Raw genomic sequence first — 21,795 nt, 5'->3', positions numbered from 1 at the left:
CCTGACTGAGATGTGAAATGTCTGACATCAACTTAAAATACACTCCCTTCAGTGGGTGCTCTCATTTCACCACTCTTCAGTACGCTACCTTACATAACACTTTCTTTTCTGGAGATTGAGCCAAAAGTGGACCTCCGCTGATGGCAGTAGCTCCCTCTCCCACTGACCAACCTACTGGACTCTCTGATGAAGAATGTCGGCGAATGTGTTGACAAGTTACTGCTGTGTCTCTTAGTACTGCAACTGGTGCTAAATTAAATGGAGTTGAATGAGTGACTTTGGCAGGTCTCTGGTTGGTGTGGTTTGGGCTGCTCCCAGTGCAGCATAGAAGCAGCCTGGCAGTGGTTTGACTGTTTGACTGAGCCTGCTCTTCTCTTTCACACCAGTTCTTTGTGAGCATATAAAACCGGGAGCGTATAAAACCCTCGCTTTCTCTCAGTCCCATCTCAACATATTTTCTTTCCTACGGCAGCATCTGCCTGATTCTATTGGACATGCATGGATGTTTTGGGGTTAAATTGCATTTGCTTTTATTGAATTTGATCCATCCAGTGTGTGTTGTAGTATTTAAAGCAAGAGGAGTATGACCAGATTGGTAAACTTTCATTTTAAATTGTATCATCCCATTATGTTTGGCAAAAATGACTTTGAGTTCCACTCATGCTGATGTTTTTCTTTTATCCCATGCCTATGCCAAACATTCAGTAAATTTGTTCCACGTGTCAAATAAGGGAATCCCAAGAACATTCAACCCAAGTGTATCAATTACAAAGCTCTCTCGGTTCCGCATGGTAAAGAGAAGAGAGGAGAGGTTGGTGCCGATCAGACATGAGTGGTGGGATGAGAATGAGGCGTAGACAGTATACGGGAGGCAAGTATTGTCAAGGCATGAAGAAAGAATCCGCCAGGACACACCAAACGTAAGCATCAGTGGATTTCTAGACGCAGCAAGGGTGTGTCTGACTGTTCATAACGGACCAACACCTTTGCCCCATGTTTGCTTTTGCAGAAGATTGTGTATGTGCTTTGAAGGTATGCCAGGGATCTGTAACAAAAAGAGGTGTGGCTGGTTGTTTTGAACGGGCAGGGGAAGTGGCTGAGCGAGGTGCCTGTCAGGCAGCCAGCGCCCGAGCACAGAGAGAACCATCTCCGTAGCATTGGCTCTTTGATGTGGCTGGCTCTTTGAAGAACTGACACCCTTCTCTCCCTTTTTCACAGTGCCTGGAGCCCTGCAAGGAAACCTGGGACCTGAAGGAAAACCAGTGCCAGGATTTATGCGAGGTATGTCACTACCACAAATACCGTGGATTGCCTCAGACTGAAGTGTTTGAGCCTTTCATACTTAGTGGGAAAATTCAATAAGAGGAAAGTTTGAGAGGAGTGTGAAGTAACTCCTTCTGCGCTGTAATGGCACTCTCTGTGAGGCTGAATCAATGGCTGTTTAAATGTACCCACCGCTCTGGTGAGTCATAAGCTGAAATGTAAACAGGGACAATCGCTGTTAGCTCACAGCGGTGCCTGTTTGCAGGAAGGCAGGTCGGTATGTAAAAGTAATCTGACGTATATTTTCCCCCTCCTCCCTTCTCATCCTCCCCCCCCTTCTCCTTAGCCGCTCTTTCCCAAGAAACACTACGAGTGTCTTACGAGCTGCGAGTTCCTTAAGTCGGTGGAGGGGGTGAAGCAAGGCGACTGCCCTGCCCCAGAGAAGGCCAGCGGCTTTGCGGCGGCCTGCGTGGAGAGCTGTGAGGAGGACGGAGAGTGTTCAGCCGTGAAAAAGTGCTGCTCCAACGGCTGTGGCCACACCTGTCAGCTGCCTAAGAACCTCTACAAAGGTAATACTACAGCGTAAACCTGCATCACATTGTATTGCAATATAATCATTATGCCACAACAAATTGTTCATTAAAATTATAATCCCTTTGATTTCAGTCCTCGGCTATAATGGTAGTAGTAGTAGTGGTGGTTTTTATTCAGCCATCACACACAATACAATAAGTAATGCCTTTATACAAGCTAGTATGCGATGGCTGAAAAGGCATAGGCAGAAGCATAATGCTATATATTCCTATTTCATGTTCTTTCATTAAAGCCCCCCTCAAGAAAATAAAATATATAAAAAAAAAAAGGAACCATCAGAAAATGTGCAACTCAATCTGCAGCACAACTCCAAATATATTACAATGTTGCTCTGTTACTGTTGGATGTGTAAATAAGCAACTGCTACTAGTTTGATATATTAACATTAATAGGTGATTATATGTTAATACTGCATTCCCAACCTGTCTCTGCTGCCCCCAAGAGGCCCAGAAATCTGTTACCGCAGGTTTAAATTAAAATTCATAGATAGTTTGTCATGCAAAACACAAACATAATTTATCAATTAGAGGAAGAAGGGAGTTCGACAGGGAGCCAGGCTGACAGAATAGGATCCACTCAGTGTCTAAACGTTAAGACTGTGTGCGTTGATAAAGTTGCTTAATTGTCTGTGCACTCAGCAACTCCTCTCTTCATTTAATCATTGCCCATTACTGTTTCCAAGGAGAACCAGATTAACACATTTCACCCGCTGAATCACAGATACTCCCTCCCCCCTCTGTTTATCCTTCTCAATAAATGACGTTTCATAACTGGTAATGGTCCAATGCAAACGTCAGGATTGTAATGTGATTAAATGTTGCAGTTTGCATAATTTTCATAAGCAGGGTTGAACCAATTAATCCTTCACTGTCAAACATTAGTTTTGAATCTCAATGACGCAAATTCCAGTTTATCTTGAACATTTTTTTAAACTTGCTCAGAGTCATAAATCTTTTTTAATCTCTTTGTATTGCACTTCACCCACACATCCCTCATTCCTGTTCCTGTTGTAAATTGGAATATATCTTTAGCCTTGAATTTGCTTGATAAGCTTGAGGGTTTCACAGACACAGATGTACCCAGGAATCTTTGCTCCAGTAAAACAGTTTAATAGCGCTGCCCAAGGCGGCCTGATGTTCTGAGGGTGCCGAGTTGTTATGTGAGAGAACCAATAGCCTCTGAACTTGGAGATGGGAGCTGGAACTACATTATATACACTATCTGCGCACAATTGCTGGCAGCCTGAGGCCATAACAAAGCTGAGGAGATGTTGAAGTGAGAGCGGTGGAAGATGAGTCTAAATCAAGCTTTGAACCGCAGCAGTGATCGACTGTGTATGCTTTGGATCACACTGCAGTTGGGCTAAGCATGTTTTAGGAGAGCGTGTGATTCTGAGTTTGAGTTTGTGCACACAGAGCATCCTAGTATTTTCATTTGATTTGGAAAAATCCTGAGGGACTTCGCGGTGGAAGTCTTGCTCAAAAGATGAACAGCGCGTTAAACGGGGAAAGATGAAAGCAGGCGTAACCTTGAAAATTTCAATACAGTGACCCAGTCAATGAAAACCATTCAACACACTGTGAGACCTTCAAATCAAGCAGCCTACACGCTGATTTTCAGTCCAAGCGCTGAGCTCACGACGGGCCGCCGTCAGCACTGCATTTAGACTGAATTACTCTGAGCGTTTTGGTGAAAGTCTGGATGGAATTCCTGTCCTGGTCCTCAGTGTTAAAGGTCTAATTAGTTGCTCATGGATTTGAAGAGCGTAATCGTTTCTATGTGTGCACAAGTCTGCGTGTGTGCAGTCTTTGCCATGATGAGCCGTGATGCTGGAAGCCATTAGCAAACACAAGCGGGGAGAAATGGAGCGTTTCCCCCATTCAGATCACTCTCAGATGTGTGTGTGTGTGTGTGTGTGTGTGCGTTCAGGTGAGGGTACCCAGTCCACGTGTACATCGTTGATAGAGAAAAACTTCAGTATCTCTGAGACACTAAACCCCTCACTGGGGGACTTTGATGAGCAACAAAGCTACTTCTTTTTACATCAATAAACCACAGCTCTGTAATGCCGTCTCGAAGATGTATGTGAGGGGGTTGTGACGCCGATAGGTGGTTTATTAGGCTATTTTATGTCTAGCGTTTTCATATATTTCTCTCTAGTTCTCTCATTTTCTCTTTTATTTAGAAGAAATGGCATGTGATGTAACCCAACTTATGTGTTGCTTTTGGGTTTTCTGATCAAAAGCAGTGCTCATTTCTTCACTATACTGTGAGAGAAACTGGCAAAGGAGCTGGAGGGGTGGTTACAATAAAAGAATATGTGAAAAATGTAGATGTCAGAGGGAAATTGTTTTCAGCTAGAGTTATCCTCGCACTGTCACAACAAGTCAGTCAGTTAATCGGTCCGTCAGATTACGGTAAATCCTCGTGCCACATGCAGTGTTCTGCAGTGTTTCCTTAACACTTTCAATTAGAGCAGTCATTATGACAGCATGTGCGTGAGTTTAGAGAATTATATTCCTGGAGTGTAATTGTTGGCATGATTAAGACATGAATGGACGCCGTACTCTTGCTTCAGCAGCAGTTACATCACGGTTTGGAGGAAGCGTGCAGCCATTGAAAAATGAATGCTGTATGATTCTTGGACTAATCCTGACCCAAAAGTTATCTTTGGAAAGAGCAAGCTGAGGGAAAGTGTTCGCTGTCCTCCCACATATTGCGGAAGAGAGAGGGTGTGTGTGTGTGTGTGTGTGTGTGTGTTTGTATTTTTGTGTGGCTTGTGCTTTGCAGGAGTGCTTGTGTGACTTTGTGGAAAGATGAGCTAAGACAGAGGGAGAGGTAGGAATGCTGTGGTTACCTTGGTGTTCGGTATTGTACAGGAAATGTGACATGTTTGTTCGCGCACATGAAATCACACACACACACACCCACACACACACACACACACACACACACACACACTCCACCGCAGAGCTGTGAAACCACAGCACAATGACCCCCAGCTGTTAGTGTGCAGAAAGCTGTTATCAGCGGGACAAAACAAAGTACTGACTCCATAAGCATGTGGCTCAAGGACCCTCCTCCATCTTCCAGCGTTTTATATGCATCAATCACTTTTACATGCCTTGAATGAAGACTGAATAGAGACATAAGAGGATCAAGCGCTCTGCATACAAAACGCAGTCTTGATTAGGTTGTTTACCGACACGCCGCAGTAGCCTTGAGCGCGTGTTAATGCTGTTTATAAAATGTTGAGCAGTGGTGGGCCGCTCGACAGCGACAGAGGTCCAACATAATGGTCTGAAGTTTCGAGGTGATTTATTGAGAACTGTGGGATGTATTCAGCCTTCTCATGTACTTTCAAACTTGCTTTTCCAATCTCCATCTCATTATCACTGTGCCCAACGCTCAATCAACAGCTCACTACGTCTCCGCCACAATAAATCTACTTGAGAGAGTCAATCTGACTTGGCTGAGCATTTGGCCCAGTCCTGCACTTAATAAATCTCTAATTTATTGCACATGGCCACATCCACTTCCTCTGGAAAGCTGAATGTGAAGTGCAATGATGCAAAGGAACTTTAAATGCCTGTGTGTATGTTTGCACCGGTGTATCTTGTGTCTGCAAGAGAGAAAGACAAGAGTGCGCCCACCATCTCACATACCTAATCTGAAACTATGCGTGTCATTACTTAAGAAGCGCAGCTACTAAAACAGGTTACTCTGGCCAGGAAATATCACTATCTGTCACAGTAGAAAGATGATGCTGTTGACCCGCAGCATGAATCAAATCTATTGCAGTGAGATCATGTCTCATTTTCAAATCTGTATCCGTCCAACTCCGATGGTGTCATTTATCTTTCCAGTCAAGAAAGGAAAGCAACACATTTCATGTTGAAGTTCACCTGCAATGTTCCACACAGCGGTGATATTAACGGCTGTCACGGTATCGTCTGTCTTGCTTGTACTTTTAGGAGTCCCTCTGAAGCCCAGGAAAGATCTGGTGTTTTTGGAGCAGCCGTCGGGTCAGCTGGAGATCCGTTGGTCCTCCAAGTTCAACATTTCCGTGGAGCCCGTCCTCTATGTGGTGCAGCGCCGCTGGAATTATGGCATCCACCCCAGCGAGGATGATGCCACGGAGTGGCAGACTGTGGCACAGGTAGGTCTACACACCATACGGGAAAAAACACTGAAGCACGTCAGTAAGATTAAGCGGTTTTTCTGCTTTGTAGATCCCATCAAATGTGTGATTCTTTTGATCAGACATTTGGGATTTGGATCACTAAGAAATGTCAGTTTCACATGTCCCAGCGTGCCACATGCTGCAGCTGTGAAAGTGCTGCAGTGCACTGACAGACTGTTGCACACGGTTGCACATTCCTCACAGTCACAGTGTCTTTGAAAGTTTTGGCAAAGAGAAACATACAGATGACTGATGTGGCAGCAAACTCACATGGGGCTGTGACCCTGCGTGAACCCTGACCCCTGTGGTTTTTTCTCCCCCCCATCTGTCCCTCAGACTGCAGAGGAGCGCGTCCAACTGGCCGACATCAGAGCCAGCAGATGGTACCAGTTCAGAGTTGCTGCAGTCAATGTCCACGGGACCCGCGGCTTCACTGCACCCAGCAAACACTTCCGCTCCTCAAGAGGTGAGTGTGTGTGTGTGTGTGTGTGTGTGTGTGTGTGTGTGTGTGTGTGTGTGTGTGTGTGTGTGTGTGTGTGTGTGTGTGTGTGTGTGTGTGTGTGTGTGTGTGTGTGTGTGTGTGTGTGTGTGTATACATATGCATGTGTGTGTGTGGCCTTAAGTTCCTGTTTGACACCCACTACCCTCCATTTGTTATGGTTAAGACCTTGGAACAGGTGGAGCCTTTGGGAAAGAGTTTAAATACATGATTTGACTTGTTATCTGGTCATAAAAACCAAGTGTATGTGGTGGTGCTTTTGTCTTTAAAAAAAGAGAAAAATCAGTATTTATTCACCTGCACTTTGCACCTTGCCTCTCTTTTTTTGGTGAAGTTTGTTCTAATTTGTTCCACGCCATGCCTACAGACAGCAGCAGAAATCAAATTATGACTGAAATAAGATTGGTAAAAGCCAAACATACATTTATCCCTTCTGGCTGCTCGGGTTCACGCTGCATAGATGTGTTTATTCAAAACTGTATTAAGGAAGTTAACCTTTGAATTCTTTATTTAACCTTGTTAACCTGGATTGTACAAGCTTACCCTCCACAGCTTCAACACATGTATCCAGTGGAGTTAAGTGGAAATTGTAATTCATGTAGTTGCCAAGTAGAATGCGAGTAATGAGTAGCGACTGGGTGTGGAAAACATATTTTTTCCTGCGTTGAAACCAGATCTTTATTTATGTCTTCAAAGGAGGGGTTTCCCCCTTTTAACGGTCATATAAAATGTAATATGTCTGAATTAGTCAGGATATTGCTGGTTTCAAATGAATGCAAGTGTTGTCTTGCTTCCAGAGGGAGTGACGTAACCGAGGCGCACATCAGATCTTTGCCACAGATTAGAGAACAAGCTCCGATGGCATCCTGTGTCGCTGCTCTGCTCCTGTACTCTGCACTTTCAGCGTTGAATGACGCTAAACGCCTGTGTTGTGCTGCAGATGGCATTTGTTAAAGCAAAGGCCAATTGTTGTGTGGTTCCCACGGATTACAGATTTGTGAATATAATGTGTCTGGATTGACTCTGATCCAGATCAGATAAAGTGTGTTTGTTTGACATGTAGAGGCAGAGACATGGGCCCGCCAGATCAGCCAAACGCAACCCTGAGTTAAGTGTCTGTAAAGGTATATGGTGTAAAATAGTGTCTTTATGTGTGTGGACCTTTTTAATTTGGTCAAGTATGTAATGCACCATGCACGTCAACATACTTTACCAAACCTGTGTAATTGATTCATCCATATATAGAGAGATGTTTAGCAGTGGAGCACTGGCAAACTTCCTAAGTACTACCATGTTCTGCCAAATACTGAGAACCTGTGCCAAATACAGAAAGTATTGGTGTGTTTTGGTGGCGTATGTGTGTGTGTGTGTGTGTGTGTGTGTGTGTGTGTGTGTGTGTGTGTGTGTGTGTGTGTGTGTGTGTGTGTGTGTATGTGTGTGCGTGTTGACCCACCCTGTCAATCCCTCGTCATGCATTTACTCCCCAGAGCGATCTGGATGGCTGTCAAACAGAGCCAGACACCAGGTGGGAAAAAGATTCTGCTGCGGGGATGGAAACCGATCTCCAATCAGGCCAATCAGTGCCAGAACGTTGATAGATTGATGGGAGCTGTCATGGATTTGATGAGCTCCCGACCATTCTGTCATGCCATTGTTATTTATATAGTACGGCCATATCATCTGATTGCAATTTTGCACTACCATACTTTGTTAGGGCAATTTGTAAGAACTGACTGGCTTATTTATCTTGCGCAGCCAACATCAGCTGGTATGGGGAGCCGATGTGTCCACTTGTGTTGTTTGACTGGATTAAATGTGTTTGAGGTGGGAGAGGGCAGGAGGAGAGGAGAGCCGACTGGGGCTGTGGCGTGAATCATTTTCTCATTACAGGGGCCATTCCCTCTGGTTTGGCGTCTGACATATGGTCCTGCCTCTCCTCCTGCACCAGGAGGCTGACATCAGAACCGTCTTTACTCTAGACTTACACACACATTAGTTAGAGTACAGGAATGTGGAGTGTGGAGCCAAAGTGAGCTGCATGTGTTTGTTAACCCCTGACCTGCCCTCTCGGTCCTGCCGAACGCTGCCACGGACGTGACATGACACCTGTCATAACATCGCATGGCAGATTGTCAGTGGAGGACTAATTGCTTCACACAGTGTCATACTGGTCCCCCTCTCTGGCTGCAATGCTGAATCACAAGTGGTGAAAGGTGTCTCGGCCTGTCATGCGTTCGACCTGAAATTATACTCGCAACACAACTGCCTTGGCTCAAGATTTGTCACATGCAAGAACCAGAGGCCCGCTTTGTCTTCCACGCTAAATGTCTGCAGATGTACTGAAAATCTGTTGGCGCTGACAGTGTTGTTTCATGTTGGTGCTATGTTTTTCAGATCCATCCGCCCCTCCCAGCCCAACCAGTTTGCGGGTCAGCAACGTGACGCTGGGTGATGAAGGCCTGGTGACAGCCCGTCTCAACTGGACCCTGCCGGAGGAGCCCGATATCCCCGTACATCACTACAAAGTGTTCTGGAGCTGGACTGTGCCCACCAAGTCCATGGTGCCATCCAAGAAGAAAAGGAGAAAGACCACCAACGGGGTAATCTCCTCACCCGTCTCTAAGTGATGTGTTCTTTCTCTTCTTTTTCCTCTCCCTCAAGACGGCTTATCTCAGCATCTTTTCCTCTGGCCTCAACACATAGCTGTAAATATTATCCATGCAGGCCTTCAGTGGAAGAAAGGATAAACACTGAATAGGAGTTGCATTTATTTATATTCTTGCACGGCTATCAATCACACACAGAATGATTCAATGTGTTGTTCATTTTTTTTATATACTGATGAAAGAACCCTTAAACGAACTGTTAGGCTTTGAAAGAAAACACATTCATTGTGATAAATAGCCTTATTTATAGTTGTAAATCACAATTTCAAGGTCTCTTTCTTAAATATCTCGATCTGTATTGTGCCCGTTTGTATTTTGGAGCTTTTGATTTTTTCCTACTCAGTTGTTTTGATTGTGTAATCAGCTATTTCAGAAGTGGTGCACAGGTTTATTTATATATTTGTTGTATATTTAACATAGCTCTCAGTAGTCTCTAAGTCAAGTAGTTATATAACTATACTCCATATCCTATTATTATGTTTCACTTGAATGCCTATAGTATATTTAAACCAAGGCAAGAGTCAGTAAAAACAGAACAAAACGTCTCAAAACATCCAAGAAACATTTTCTAATATTAAAATAAATATAATTTAAAAAGGGAAATGCCCATGATTCATACTGTAAATGCCTTGGAACAGTTTAGTTTGCTTACTGGAACATTCTCAACACTCCAGACTGAAGGAAGAGTTTTCATCGCCCTTTTTTGAGGGATGTAACAAAGACAAAGCCCCCCACTTGCAATACAAAGAAAGGATAAATGCAATTTGGTTATAAATCTTAAACAAACAGGCAAGCTTACAAAGTTAGACTTCCTGGCTTGGACAACTCGGAAAGCCACAGAATAATATTTTGATAGTATTCATTCTTAGATATATTTATTTTTAGGATAAAACCCTTGACCTTATAGATAAATCATATGACTGTCTTCACAAATTATAGATTATTCTGCGCATAACTGAATCATATTTGATTTAAGCGTTTTGTGAGCCATTTTCACAATACATCCATTATCATTTGACCTGATGGCACATACCTGAGGTTCAGTATCTGTGAAAAGCGTTTCATTACAGACTGGAGCAGAAAGACAGATTGTCTAGACAGTCCACGCACACCTCTATAGAGTCTTCTCCTGAATTAGTCTATGAAATGCGTTGCAGATGTGGCACAGAGGAGATAGAGGTGGGAGACACCAGACACCCATTGACACATGTACTACTGGTTTCCACTTTGGCACCTCAGGGCTTTGAAAGCAGCCTGCTGGTAGAGGAATGTCAAAACACGCACAGTCAATAACAAGAATTCATCAAACTCACGCTGATGGTGGAATGTTGCAAGTCAAACACAGTGAGGAAGCCCTGGGAGGCTCTGATAACACGGCTCCCTCACGAGGCCCTGAAGCCTATCTCCTCACCATGATACCCTCCACAGCTCCACATGTGTTCTTAATAAGCAGGGCTTTCCCACAGGCCCCGGCTGGCCCAGGCTGAGCTGAGCTGGAACTGTGACTGGTACAACAAGAGAGGGCTTTGAAATGAGCCTCAAGTGACAGTGCGGTGACATACAAAAACCAACATGCAAGTGTTTTCCGTTGTTGCAGGCTCAGAGCTGGGTGGAACTGGAGGGACTGCTACAAAACAGCAGCTATACTGTGGAGCTGCAGGCCGTCACATACTGGGGACAGGTGCGCCTGAAGAGCTCCAAGGCTTCTCTCCACTTCAGCACCTCCATGAATAATGAGTCAGGTAAACACTGGTGCTAATTTTTTTCCCATAATTCAGCTGTCAGACTTAGTATGCGTTTTTTAGACACTGGGGATGGCAATGTCAGTCTGTCGGTTCTCCACTTTGGTCCAGACTAAAAAAACTCAATAAATATTGGATTGATTGCCATGAAATCTTGTAGACATTTATGGTCCGCAGAAGATTAATCCAAATGTCTTTGGAGATCCTCTTACTAATCCTCTAGCGCCAGCATGTTAACTTATGTGACTTGAGGGAAATGGAAATGGGGAGCTACTGAATGGATTGTCGAAATTGATAAAAATTTGGCAGAGATATTCGTGTCCCTCTGAGGATAGATTGTAATCACTTTGGTGACCCCCTGACTTTTAATCTTGCATCATCATCAGATCAAAATATCACTTTGTCCACTTTATGACCAAGTCCCTGCCAAACTCATGCATTCCCATCATCCTCAACTGTACTTGTTGTTTGGTGCAAATTTGCAAATGCTAGCATGCTTACACGCTAAAACAAGATGTTTAACATGCTAAATCAAGATGTTTAACATGCTAAATCTGCAGTTAGCGTAGCTGTAGACACTTGGTCTTTCTAATTTTCCATTTGGTGATCACTTTTGTCCAAATTACCTTAGTTTTGGTTAATGGTTGACTCATAAAGTGACACAGCCAAGGTCATGCAGCAACCAAATCATGGGTAGTGAGTGCAATTAAGAGTCTCATGCAGGGTCATGCACTAACTGAAATACAAAAAACAACCTTGTTAGAGCTGCAGTTTTGTGATTGCAGATCCATATGGGATTGGCTGAATCAATCTAGCACAATCCAATTTTCTTTTTGTTTGTTTGTTTTGCTGGAGAGTTGAATTCGACTAAATCACTGAGAGACTTCAGGCAAACAATCATCATGAGAATTGCAAAAAGCAGAAATGGCCAAGGACAGCACATCTGCATTCAGTCGAAGCTCCTGCGTGTTTAGGAATCACAAAACAAGCCTCAGTGCTCCAAGTTTGTGCACTTTAAGCATTGGTGGCTCTAGAGGGAATTGAACCTCTAACCTTGGCAGTGTTACGCAGTTCCGTGTGTACCCATCCAGTTCCGACATGTTAATGCATAAAGAACGAGTTGTAACTGCTGTGATATTACAAAGAAATAATTGCTGGGGAGTTTGCCCCAGCACAATCAGTGTCTTAGCTACGGCAGCAAATATTTCTCCTTTCTCTTCCCAGTTAAATCGGTGCTCAAGTCAAAGAAGGAGGAGATATCCCCTCTTGGTTCGACCTTGGCCAAACGCCCCTCTGGCCCTCTGGAGGTAGGCACACCCTTCTACCAGGATGGCCAGCTGCAGGTCCGTGTCTACTGGAAGAACCGAGGAGGTATGTACTCTACTGTATTGATTTACAGCTTTGTTAGAATCCAATTAGCACCCCATTATGCCCATCAATCACTGTGACTCATGTACACCATAATTAAGTGTTATGACCGATTCTCAGTAACTCAAACAATGGAAGATTCCTTTTTATAAATGTGGTATCAGATGGTGTAAATGCAATAAATGAAACAATGTGTCATTGTAGGAGCTGAGTAATGTGAGAGCTGTGCAAAATTGGTGTAAACCTGCACATGGACTGTTAGAGCAAAGCCACCGTTTAGTAACAAGAACAATAAACACACCGAGCCGGAGCCGTGCGATTGGATTTATTGACAGCTGTATTTAATAGATCCTCGCCCTCGCATTAGAGTTTTGTTTTACAAGACCTGATGTCATCGGGAACAGAAACAGTCGTGGGTTTGCAGCACCGCAAGGGGTTAAAGCCTATAGGAATGCCTGTCCCAGCAGCATCCATTCCCCAACTCCTCACCAAGAGTGGAAATATGGAAACCTTGAAAGCCATGCTCTCAGGGTAACCTGTCAAGTCCCATTCACTGGTCTATGTTATGTTACTAATATATGTCATCGCCTAAGCCAAACTCCACATCTTGGAGTCAAGAATGCAAACCCTGGCTGAAGGAGAGGCCTGGTGAGACACCCAACTGCTGAATCAGAGTGAGAGAGAGACAGAAGGGGAAGATAGAGTTGGCCCAGAGCTGTTAGTGAGGTTGGCCTGGACTCAGAGAGCTGAGTGATGCTGACGGGGATCAAGTGTGGCTTGGGAATCACAGTGTTGCAGTGCAAAGTAAATCCTGGTCCAGCTTCTCTCTCTCTCTCTCTGTCTCTTGTTTGCAGTGCTAGTCCGAAGCGTGTGCATGTGTGTGTGTGTGCGTGTGTGTGTGCCACTGCCACTCATTAGTGTGAGGGATGACCCTGGCTTTGACTCTGACAACTCTGGGTTCCACTACTGTAAACACACAGACATGCAGATGGCCTGGCGAGTTGTAGTCTCTGGACATCTGGTTTGTGTGACAGAGAGAAGGGACAGGTTAACTGAACCGTGATTAAACTCTCACTCATTGTCTCTGTGATCCTCAGCAGCCGGGCCCTCTGGGTTGTCTCCAGCAGACGAAAGAGAACCGTACTGTACAGCAGCTCAGATAATATATCGCTGTCTGCCCAACACCCAGACAAAAGACAGCGGCCCGGCAGTGGCGGCACTTCTTAGGCTCGCCTCCAGTCATGATTTATCGAACACTGCTGAGGTTCTGTTCCCTACCTGATTTCCATGTCCCGTTTTTTCTATTACATACCACTTCCCCTCTCTTTCAGACCCGGCTAAGCATATCTTGTTTATTTTTTTCCGGATTTCCCGGTTCCCTGTAATTCCTCTCTTCTGCTTCCAAAGAGCTCAGGGGCTCCACGTGCCAGATCTGTGTCTAAGCCTTCAAAGGACCCCTTTTATCTCCCCACCACAACCCAGGCCCCCGCCGAGGGGGGGCAAACATAGCATAACTCAATTATTAATCGGAGAAGTATTTCACATATCCAAGCCACACAGTGAAATTAATAATAAATCTAGCAGCGTAAGATGAGGGTGATGGGCAGATAAACACTGCTGATGAGCTTCTGTACATTAATGAAGCGGACGAGAGCTACTGTGTCCTAGCATGACCAAGGCTCTCTCTCTCTCCACTGATGAGAATGCAAATCCTTAAAGTTAAAGTTAAATTAGGTTTGGGTTTGCGAATGGAGCCTTCAGCGAAAGGTTTAGGAAGCAGAAAAATCATGTTAATAAACTAATGTAAGGATAAAGAAGGAAGTCCTTTCATGTTTTTTATTTTAAGAGTCATACGTTATTGTGAATATCAGTAATTGAAATAGTGATATCAGATCTCAGATAGGGAGTGTTGTAATTTGGGAGATACCCATCAGTTAATCATTTCGGCCTGTTGAATTGTTTTTTGATATCCGATTAATGTTTAGTGGTTGCCGTGGTGTTACATAACTATGAACAGTTACACCAGTACTGTACTAAGGTACAATTTTAAGATATCGATGGCTACTTTACGTTAACCATGCAACATTTCAGATGTAGAGGGACAGTTTTTTCCCTTTACGTGACTTTTTACGCGACTTTTTGACATTAATTTGAGGCTTTTTTCAAAAGCAAGTTAAACTTTCATGCATACACAATGGAGTTCAGTGTCTTGCTGAAGGATGACTGTGATTATTGATTAGTTTATTGTACACCATAATGAAAAATACAGCCCAATGCACAATTTGTGTTAATATAAAGAGAAGAGTAAATATTTGCCATTTCTGCTTCATAAAGAAATTGTTGTCAGTAGATTCTTTGTTGGTACACTAATTATTTAGACACTCGTAATTAATACAGTGACACAGGGCCATTCTGCTCCTTAATAAATACTTTTATGATTAATAACGAAGTACATCTTGTTCTAATAAAGATCTGGTTTGTGTCTTTTATTAATAGTAATGTGACATATTCTCTCTTGTCATCCTCCCCTTTTTTTTCAGACCCCACCGTGAGTCGCTACCATGTCCAGTGGATGCCGGAGTACTGCAGCCACAACGAGACCCGAGGACCGGAGAAATCAGTCACACAGGTCAGTCTCCAGCAGCCGTTTCACACAAACTTCCAGCTGCGGGTCAGATCACAGAGTGCAACGCAAAGAGCTTCGGCATGATCAGCAGCTCTGTGCTATGCAAAGCACGAGCCTAACCTTTTGTCTGATGCTTAGAAAGGACAGCAGCGCTAAAAGAAAACAACTTCATGGAGTGAGCCTGAAGCCCTGTTGTGTTGGATTTGCACTGGGCAAATCAGCGGCTGTTGTTTCGAATATTATGAGTCAGTCGTGTGGTCAGGCATGTGGTGTGTTGGCCAATAAAACGCATTTACTAAAACAATGTTTCCCGGAATGGGCGATCATTCACCTACAACGGCCCCAGCAATGCGCTGTGCATGGGGCTGTCTCGTTGCGTGCAGTAGAGTCTGTGCAGGGGTTTGGAGAGTCTGGGGGTGGGGGGGGTTAACTGCTTGGGCTCAGGCTGATACAGGATGGCAGAGGCCTGGCAATCAACACATTCTTTGGGGACCGGCGCTCTGGTTGCTAGGAAATATACTTCCATTTTCTATAGATCGCTGGGAAGGATTCCAGGCTAGTGCTTTTATGTGAGCGCAGCGCCTCATTCCCTTTTAATCAAAGCTGTTTCATATCAGAGAGAATATATACACACCCACTCTCAAGGGGCTGCCTATTAATGCAGAACCTCTTTATTGCAAATGCAAGATCTAAATCCACTAGTCAGCGAGATTCTTTTTTTGTTTCCTCGAATGAGATGAGAAAGGCAGTTTTTTGTTAGGATCAATAGATGATTTAAGTTTGAAATTACCGTTAAGTGTTAAACTGCAGCACAGACTTCATTAACAGGGATTTACAGGCCATTCTGTTTTAAAAATTCACTTTGGTTGCTGTGACTTAATTAAGTTGTGTTTATACCACATGTGGAAGCTATAAAAAAATCATTTATATTGGAAGTTGAATAGGAGGATAGTGGTCTAACCCCAACCATGTGAGTGTTCAAAGTGGTCCTGTAATGTGGGGCATGTTCCTGAGGCCTGAGCGGGAATGTGATCTGCCCCGGCGCTGTGTATTTAATTATCTCTGAAGCTCCATGGGACCTGACCTGGGTGACATGTCAAAGTCATCAGGGCTGAATAATGTGTTTCTTGGCTCAGGAGAACTACATCAACCTCCCAGGCCTGCTGTTCTCCTGCAAGTACAAAGTCACCGTTCACATGCTGAAGTCCAAGAGACGCTCCAAGGACGAGAGCACCACCTTCCTCACACCATCCTGTGCTACGATCCGTAGCAAGACTCACAAACACATCCCCTGCCTGGGCGAGGGAGGTGAGTAACAGCTGTTTGATGCGTACAGGCCATATTGAAATTGATCTGTGCTGACACAGAAAACAGACACAGTAGCATATTATTATCCCGATATTGGACAAAATCTATACACTCTTAAAGGAATAGTTCAACATTTCAGGAAATGCACTTATTCTCTTCCTTGCCAAGAGTTAAAGGAGAAGATAGATGTCCCTCTCATGTGTGTAGCGTAAATATGAAGCTACCATCAAAAGCATGTTAGCTAAGCTTAGCACAAAGACTGGGAACAGGAGGAAACAATCAGCCTAACTCTGTCCAAAGGTAACAAACCTCGCATTCAAAGCTCACTTGTTACAGTCATGAGTGGTATCTATTTTCTCATCTACATCTTGGCCAGAAAGCGCATTTCCCAGAATGTCAAACTATTTGTTTAATATCATGACCCTGACTGAAACCACCTTTTCTTCTAACAGCTCCAGGGGTTCCAAAGGTTTTGGCCAAGCCAGAGAACCTGACTGCCTCTTTCTCCATCGTTGAGGGAAACATCACCGGCAACTTCCTGTGGCGTGTGTCTAGGGTGGCCCCCCATCAGCGAATCACAGGCTTCCAGGTCACCTGGGCCGAGATCACCACGGAAAGCCGGCAAAACAGCCTGCCCAACAGCATCATTTCCCAGTCCCAGATCCTGCCTCCAGTAAGTCTATATATATAGTCATAGAGTGAAGGCTGTTTTTAAATGCTGCCAATTGAATATGTTTCCCTTATCCCAGGGACCATGCTCTCATATATAGTCTGTAAATTGTCCCTCGTAGGAAGGTATGTTCTATTTTCAGCATCTCATTTCACAGCATCTGTCAGAAGTGAGGGTGATTTTAGGATAACATTGTCGTGGCCTCCTTGCACAAATCTTGGAATAAGGCAGAGTGTAGACAGGCGCAGGGAGAGATCTGAGGAAGTGTTGTGTCCTGCTGGAAGTTCTCCTCCTCTACATTTTCATCTGCCTGCACATCTTCCTCTTTCATCCTCCGTGAGAGCGCCGAAAAAGCGGCTCTTTGACATAATCGGCTCCATCAACAACACGTTCCGCCTATCTGCACCTCCCAGCCTCTGGAGCTCATCTATAAATATAACCACCCACCGCACACTTTATCAAGCTGGCAGCAAAGAAGGAGAGACAGCAAGCCTAATGAAAACAAAGTCTTTGTTTTTGTCTGTGGCTTGTGCAAAGACAGCTGTGCGGCCGATACTACTCTGTTTTACGGCCCATTCAAAGTCCTGTCAAATTCAAAAGCGTGTTCTGTTGTATGTCAGCTGATTGTATGTCTTCTGCTGCTCCCCTCCCCCTTTGCTTGGCAGGATCATAACTTGCTCGTTGTGTCCAACCTGCGAGCTTCCACCTACTACAGACTGGAGGTGCAGGTCATAACAACTGGAGGGGAAGGTCCTGCCACTGTCAAGACCTTTCAGACCCCCAACATATTACCAGTCATTCAACACCGTAAGTCACTCTGACTCTCCATCACGTCCTCTTATGTGATTTTTTTCTGTTAAAGTTTGTGTTTGGTTTTATTCAGTGGCTGTTTCTGCTCCGTGCTAACAGCATGCTGTAGATCTTTCATCTATCCTTTAAAGCCATAGTTTTAATTTTTATAGTTGCTTTCTGCGGAGAGTTAGATGAGAAGATAGATACCACTCTGACATCTGCAATGAATATAATGGTATAGCAAGCAGCTGGTTTGTTTAGCTCATAGAGGAAGGAAAACAGGAAGAAACAGCTAGCCTACACACACCCCTAGAGCTCACTCATTAACATGCTACCCGGCAACTGCTCAGAGCAAAGAACTGGTCTGGCACAAATAATAATTTACCTGAAAGCTTATAAGCATAGTTCCCAAAATGTCAAACTATTAATATCAACAATGGCTCATGTCACATGTCTACTTGTATGTGAAGCGATGAACCCACAGAGAAATGCAGCAGTTCCCTGCGTTGTCGTATCTTTCAGCTTGGTTTGTGGCCCGTGTCGTTTTCCAGACACAACAAGCAGCTGTTTACAGTGAAAAATGTCTCGTTAGGCGACCTGTCCAGCACAAAACGCCAAGCTAGGGAACATAGTGAAGCATTAAGCAGCTGAAGAGTTTGATATTTTTCCCTCAATTAATTGGTGGAGAGCAAAATAAAGCCTAAAGAAGAGTGGATATTGATCTTACATTCAGAGTTCCAGAAACACAACTCTAAACAAATTTCAACAAGCTCGCCATATCATTTTTAAAAAGAGATAATATGTCGATGTTTACAGCTTGTTCCTGAAGCCTCCAAGTTACCAGAAAAATCAGCAGTTTTAAGAAAAGATGCTGTGCTTCCGCCATATTTTATTGTGTTAGGCAACATCATTTGTACAAAGAAGACACAATTAACGCTGGGTGTTTAGCTCAGCAAAAAGAGAGGATGTAAAACGTGTTTATGACCTAGATAACATCTTAAACACTGCCATGAGTAGCAAAAACAAGCACATTTATACTGCTTGTGTGTTTTTCTAGGACCCAGACTCCGGCAGCACCACTCCCACCACCAGAAGCCATCGGTAGAAAGGCACTGAGCTGCAAGTCGAGGCAAACCCAATAGGGAGAAGCACCAGTGGCTCTCTGCTCCTGTCTGTCAGGGAAGGAATGTGTGGAACCAAACAGAAACACAGCGCACCAGACCATGAACTGACCCCCTCTGCTTGTGAAATACGGGTCCATCTTCTCCTGGCTCCACAACACATCAGCTATTCCTTCTTAACCCCTTTCCCTTGACTGGTACATGTCAGCGGACGGGTTGGTCTGTACAGTGAAATTTATACTGCTAGGGTCTCATATTCTGCGTTTGTTAGTACACAGCTCCCCAAACACATCCCCAAATCATCAGGTTAGTAAGTTATGGGAACCCCTTCAATAGTTGTGATCCAGCTGTCCTCATAAGCAGCCATAATATATAAATACAATTTAAATTCAAGCGGTTGATCAGCAACAAGCGATTATGGCCTTGGTCTAAAGAAAAAAAAAAAAGGTGATTGAGCATGGATGGCAGGAAATGCCAGAACTGTAAAACATTTTTTATTCATGAAGAAAGAAAAGTAGGAATTCATTTATTTATTTTGTGCTACCCATTAAAGCGGCGCTTAGGCATACAGTCAGTACTGATGGATAATGTAACTAAAGTCATTGTTGTCTAACCCAGGATATAATTCACATAGTATGTTGCATGTAGTACATTTGATTTTTTGAACTGTAAATGAATTACTTGCTTCAAATTGAAAGCTTGTAATGGTCTTGCATGACAACCGTTAGCATTCTGTAGGCATGAAATAATGTCTGTGTTACCTCTTTTCAGTATGTTAGCAATATTTCATTAACAGATTAACAAAGAATTATATTGGGAGTAATACGTAATGTTTATTAATGAAATTATAACTTGTGTGGAAATGATGAATTGTACATCTTCTTGGCTGTAGAAATATTTGTCGTGGAACAGTCAGTGAATGTCTATATTTATTTATGTGTGTATTACAAAGTTTGGTTTGGATGTGTGTGAATGTGTATGTTCCTTGTGTTCTAGTCTCAAGTTTTTGAACCGGCAAAAAAATCTTGTAAAGACATTTTGTAAAAATGGAATTGTAAATACAGTCTTATGTTACATGTTATTTTTCCATGGTAGAAACTGTACAAAATGCTAAGTAATAAAATAATCCTTAACCAGTTCCCTTTGCTGTTTGTTTAATTGAGCTGCAGCGAACAGTAAATAGACATGCTTCTCCTCCTAGTGCTCAACTTTTTGGCAGTTAATGTTGCTTATTTTGGCTGTAAAAGCCGTCATGGCCGACTCTGAGTACAACATATTCACTGATCGGTCCAGGAGCCTGATACATTCACTCTGCAAGTCCAAATAAACAGGTCATCGAGCTCAACAGACCGAGTGGATTTACCATCGCTGAGGTCGGTCATCCTGCAACAAAATACTCTGCCTCTCAGAGCACTTGTGTGTTAGAAAAGCATTCAATCCCTCCTCTGCTCAGCAGCCTTTCACCCTCATGAAATGAAAAGTGGAATTTGTTTACAAGCAAATAAAGCCAAGAGTGACACTCTGAGAGTTAGTCCCATATATGTGGAGTGTATGATTTTTATGTTTAAAGTTACTTGTGTATGTCGGAATAAGACACATACAGTAATCCTGAATGGAGCACATGCAGTAAAGTGTGAAATATTGCATACATATTATATGTTTTATCATTTGTATCCAGGCAAGTTACATTACATTCTTAATGTTAGTTTCATTTATATTAGGGTTAATTTAAACCACGAATAAATGTTGGCGTTTTCATTACATTAGAGTTTATTTTGCAGACATTTTGACCAAAGAAACCTTCAAGAAGTGCATTCATCGCCAACAGGGAACTAGAGCAGTTGTTATATAACTGACTTGCACTGTCAGTATCCTCAATAGTTGAGTATTCAGAGTTTCCACGTGCATCTGCATATGCCAAACCTGTCATTTTGGACTTCAAAAGAAAGGTTTTTGTTATAAAAAAAAGAATCCATCAGTGCTTGGACTTCATCTCTACTCTTTCATAGATTAAAAAAAAGAAAACAGAATAAAACAAATAGTGCATTCAGATCAATTAAATACATTATTTTTCCAAAAATCATCACAAAAGTAACAAATGAATCCAGTCATCAGAAATGTACACGGAGGAAAAACAAATAGAAATCCATTTTAATTGTTCTTAACGTTTCCAGTTGGTGCAGTTTGAAGTTCCAGCCGAGAACTGATGCATTTTTATGAGTGTTGTTTATTTAACCCCCCTGAGCCATGTGCATTTGCAATTTGCCTTAGATACACCTAAGGGAAAAGAGTGTCCCAAAAAAGACAATTATTATTCCAATGTGCTGCAAGCAGAGGGACACTTTACTTTTCTGCTGTTGGAAGTTAATCAGTGTCAATTAAATATTGCAAATATGTCAAGTTTAAATTAAGTTTAAAATCATGCTCTGTATTGATTATGTCTGTGTGTTTGCATTATTGTGCGTGTGCGTGCTTTCACAAGTGTGTGTTTGTGAAGAGATTTTTCGATTGTTTAGATTGGAAGTCAGTTCACGTCACCATTTTCCACGGCGAGCGACAAATTATTCTGAGCCCTTGTTTTCACACACTCAGCCTCTTCAGTCAGTCAATGCTTCACCGCTCACTTCTCAGGGATGTTGTTTATGTACAGTTCTATTATGTCACAGGAGATTAGTTCCTCTTGGTCTGTGCACGCTAATCCCTCTCTCTTTTCTAGGAGCCGGGCCAGTGTTTAGCCAAGGCTCCTTTTCTGTGCGAGCCAGCCAAGCCCCTCTCCCATTCAGGCTGTCACAGTCCCTCTCTACACACACCAAATACCATGGCCCTCAAGTGTGAAAACCTCAAAACAAAGGGGGCCTCCAGGCTCTTTTGAGGCATGTTGCAAGACGTCCAAGTCTCCGGGGACATAAAAGAAAGGGAAAAAAATGCAACAACTAAATAATGGGCCAGTCGTCAGAACAAAA

General features: G+C 43.3%; 1 protein-coding gene across 1 annotated transcript in view; it reads left to right on the top strand.

Moving 5' to 3' along the window:
- Positions 1 to 19,963, top strand: part of LOC129104642 (anosmin-1) — a 38,412-nt gene extending 18,449 nt beyond the window's left edge. The window contains exons 3-14 of the mRNA XM_054615422.1: positions 1,219 to 1,281; positions 1,610 to 1,832; positions 5,832 to 6,016; positions 6,377 to 6,506; positions 8,934 to 9,139; positions 10,803 to 10,947; positions 12,172 to 12,318; positions 14,856 to 14,944; positions 16,078 to 16,249; positions 16,702 to 16,922; positions 17,585 to 17,726; positions 18,769 to 19,963. Coding sequence (XP_054471397.1) covers positions 1,219 to 1,281; positions 1,610 to 1,832; positions 5,832 to 6,016; positions 6,377 to 6,506; positions 8,934 to 9,139; positions 10,803 to 10,947; positions 12,172 to 12,318; positions 14,856 to 14,944; positions 16,078 to 16,249; positions 16,702 to 16,922; positions 17,585 to 17,726; positions 18,769 to 18,827 — 1,782 coding nt within the window. The 3' untranslated portion in view covers positions 18,828 to 19,963. The remainder of the gene's footprint in view (positions 1 to 1,218; positions 1,282 to 1,609; positions 1,833 to 5,831; positions 6,017 to 6,376; positions 6,507 to 8,933; positions 9,140 to 10,802; positions 10,948 to 12,171; positions 12,319 to 14,855; positions 14,945 to 16,077; positions 16,250 to 16,701; positions 16,923 to 17,584; positions 17,727 to 18,768) is intronic.
- The last annotated feature ends 1,832 nt before the right edge of the window (positions 19,964 to 21,795 follow it).

The sequence above is a fragment of the Anoplopoma fimbria genome, chromosome 16 (assembly GCF_027596085.1).
Source record: "Anoplopoma fimbria isolate UVic2021 breed Golden Eagle Sablefish chromosome 16, Afim_UVic_2022, whole genome shotgun sequence".
Lineage (NCBI taxonomy): Eukaryota > Metazoa > Chordata > Actinopteri > Perciformes > Anoplopomatidae > Anoplopoma > Anoplopoma fimbria.
This window is presented reverse-complemented; position numbering and strand designations above follow the sequence as displayed.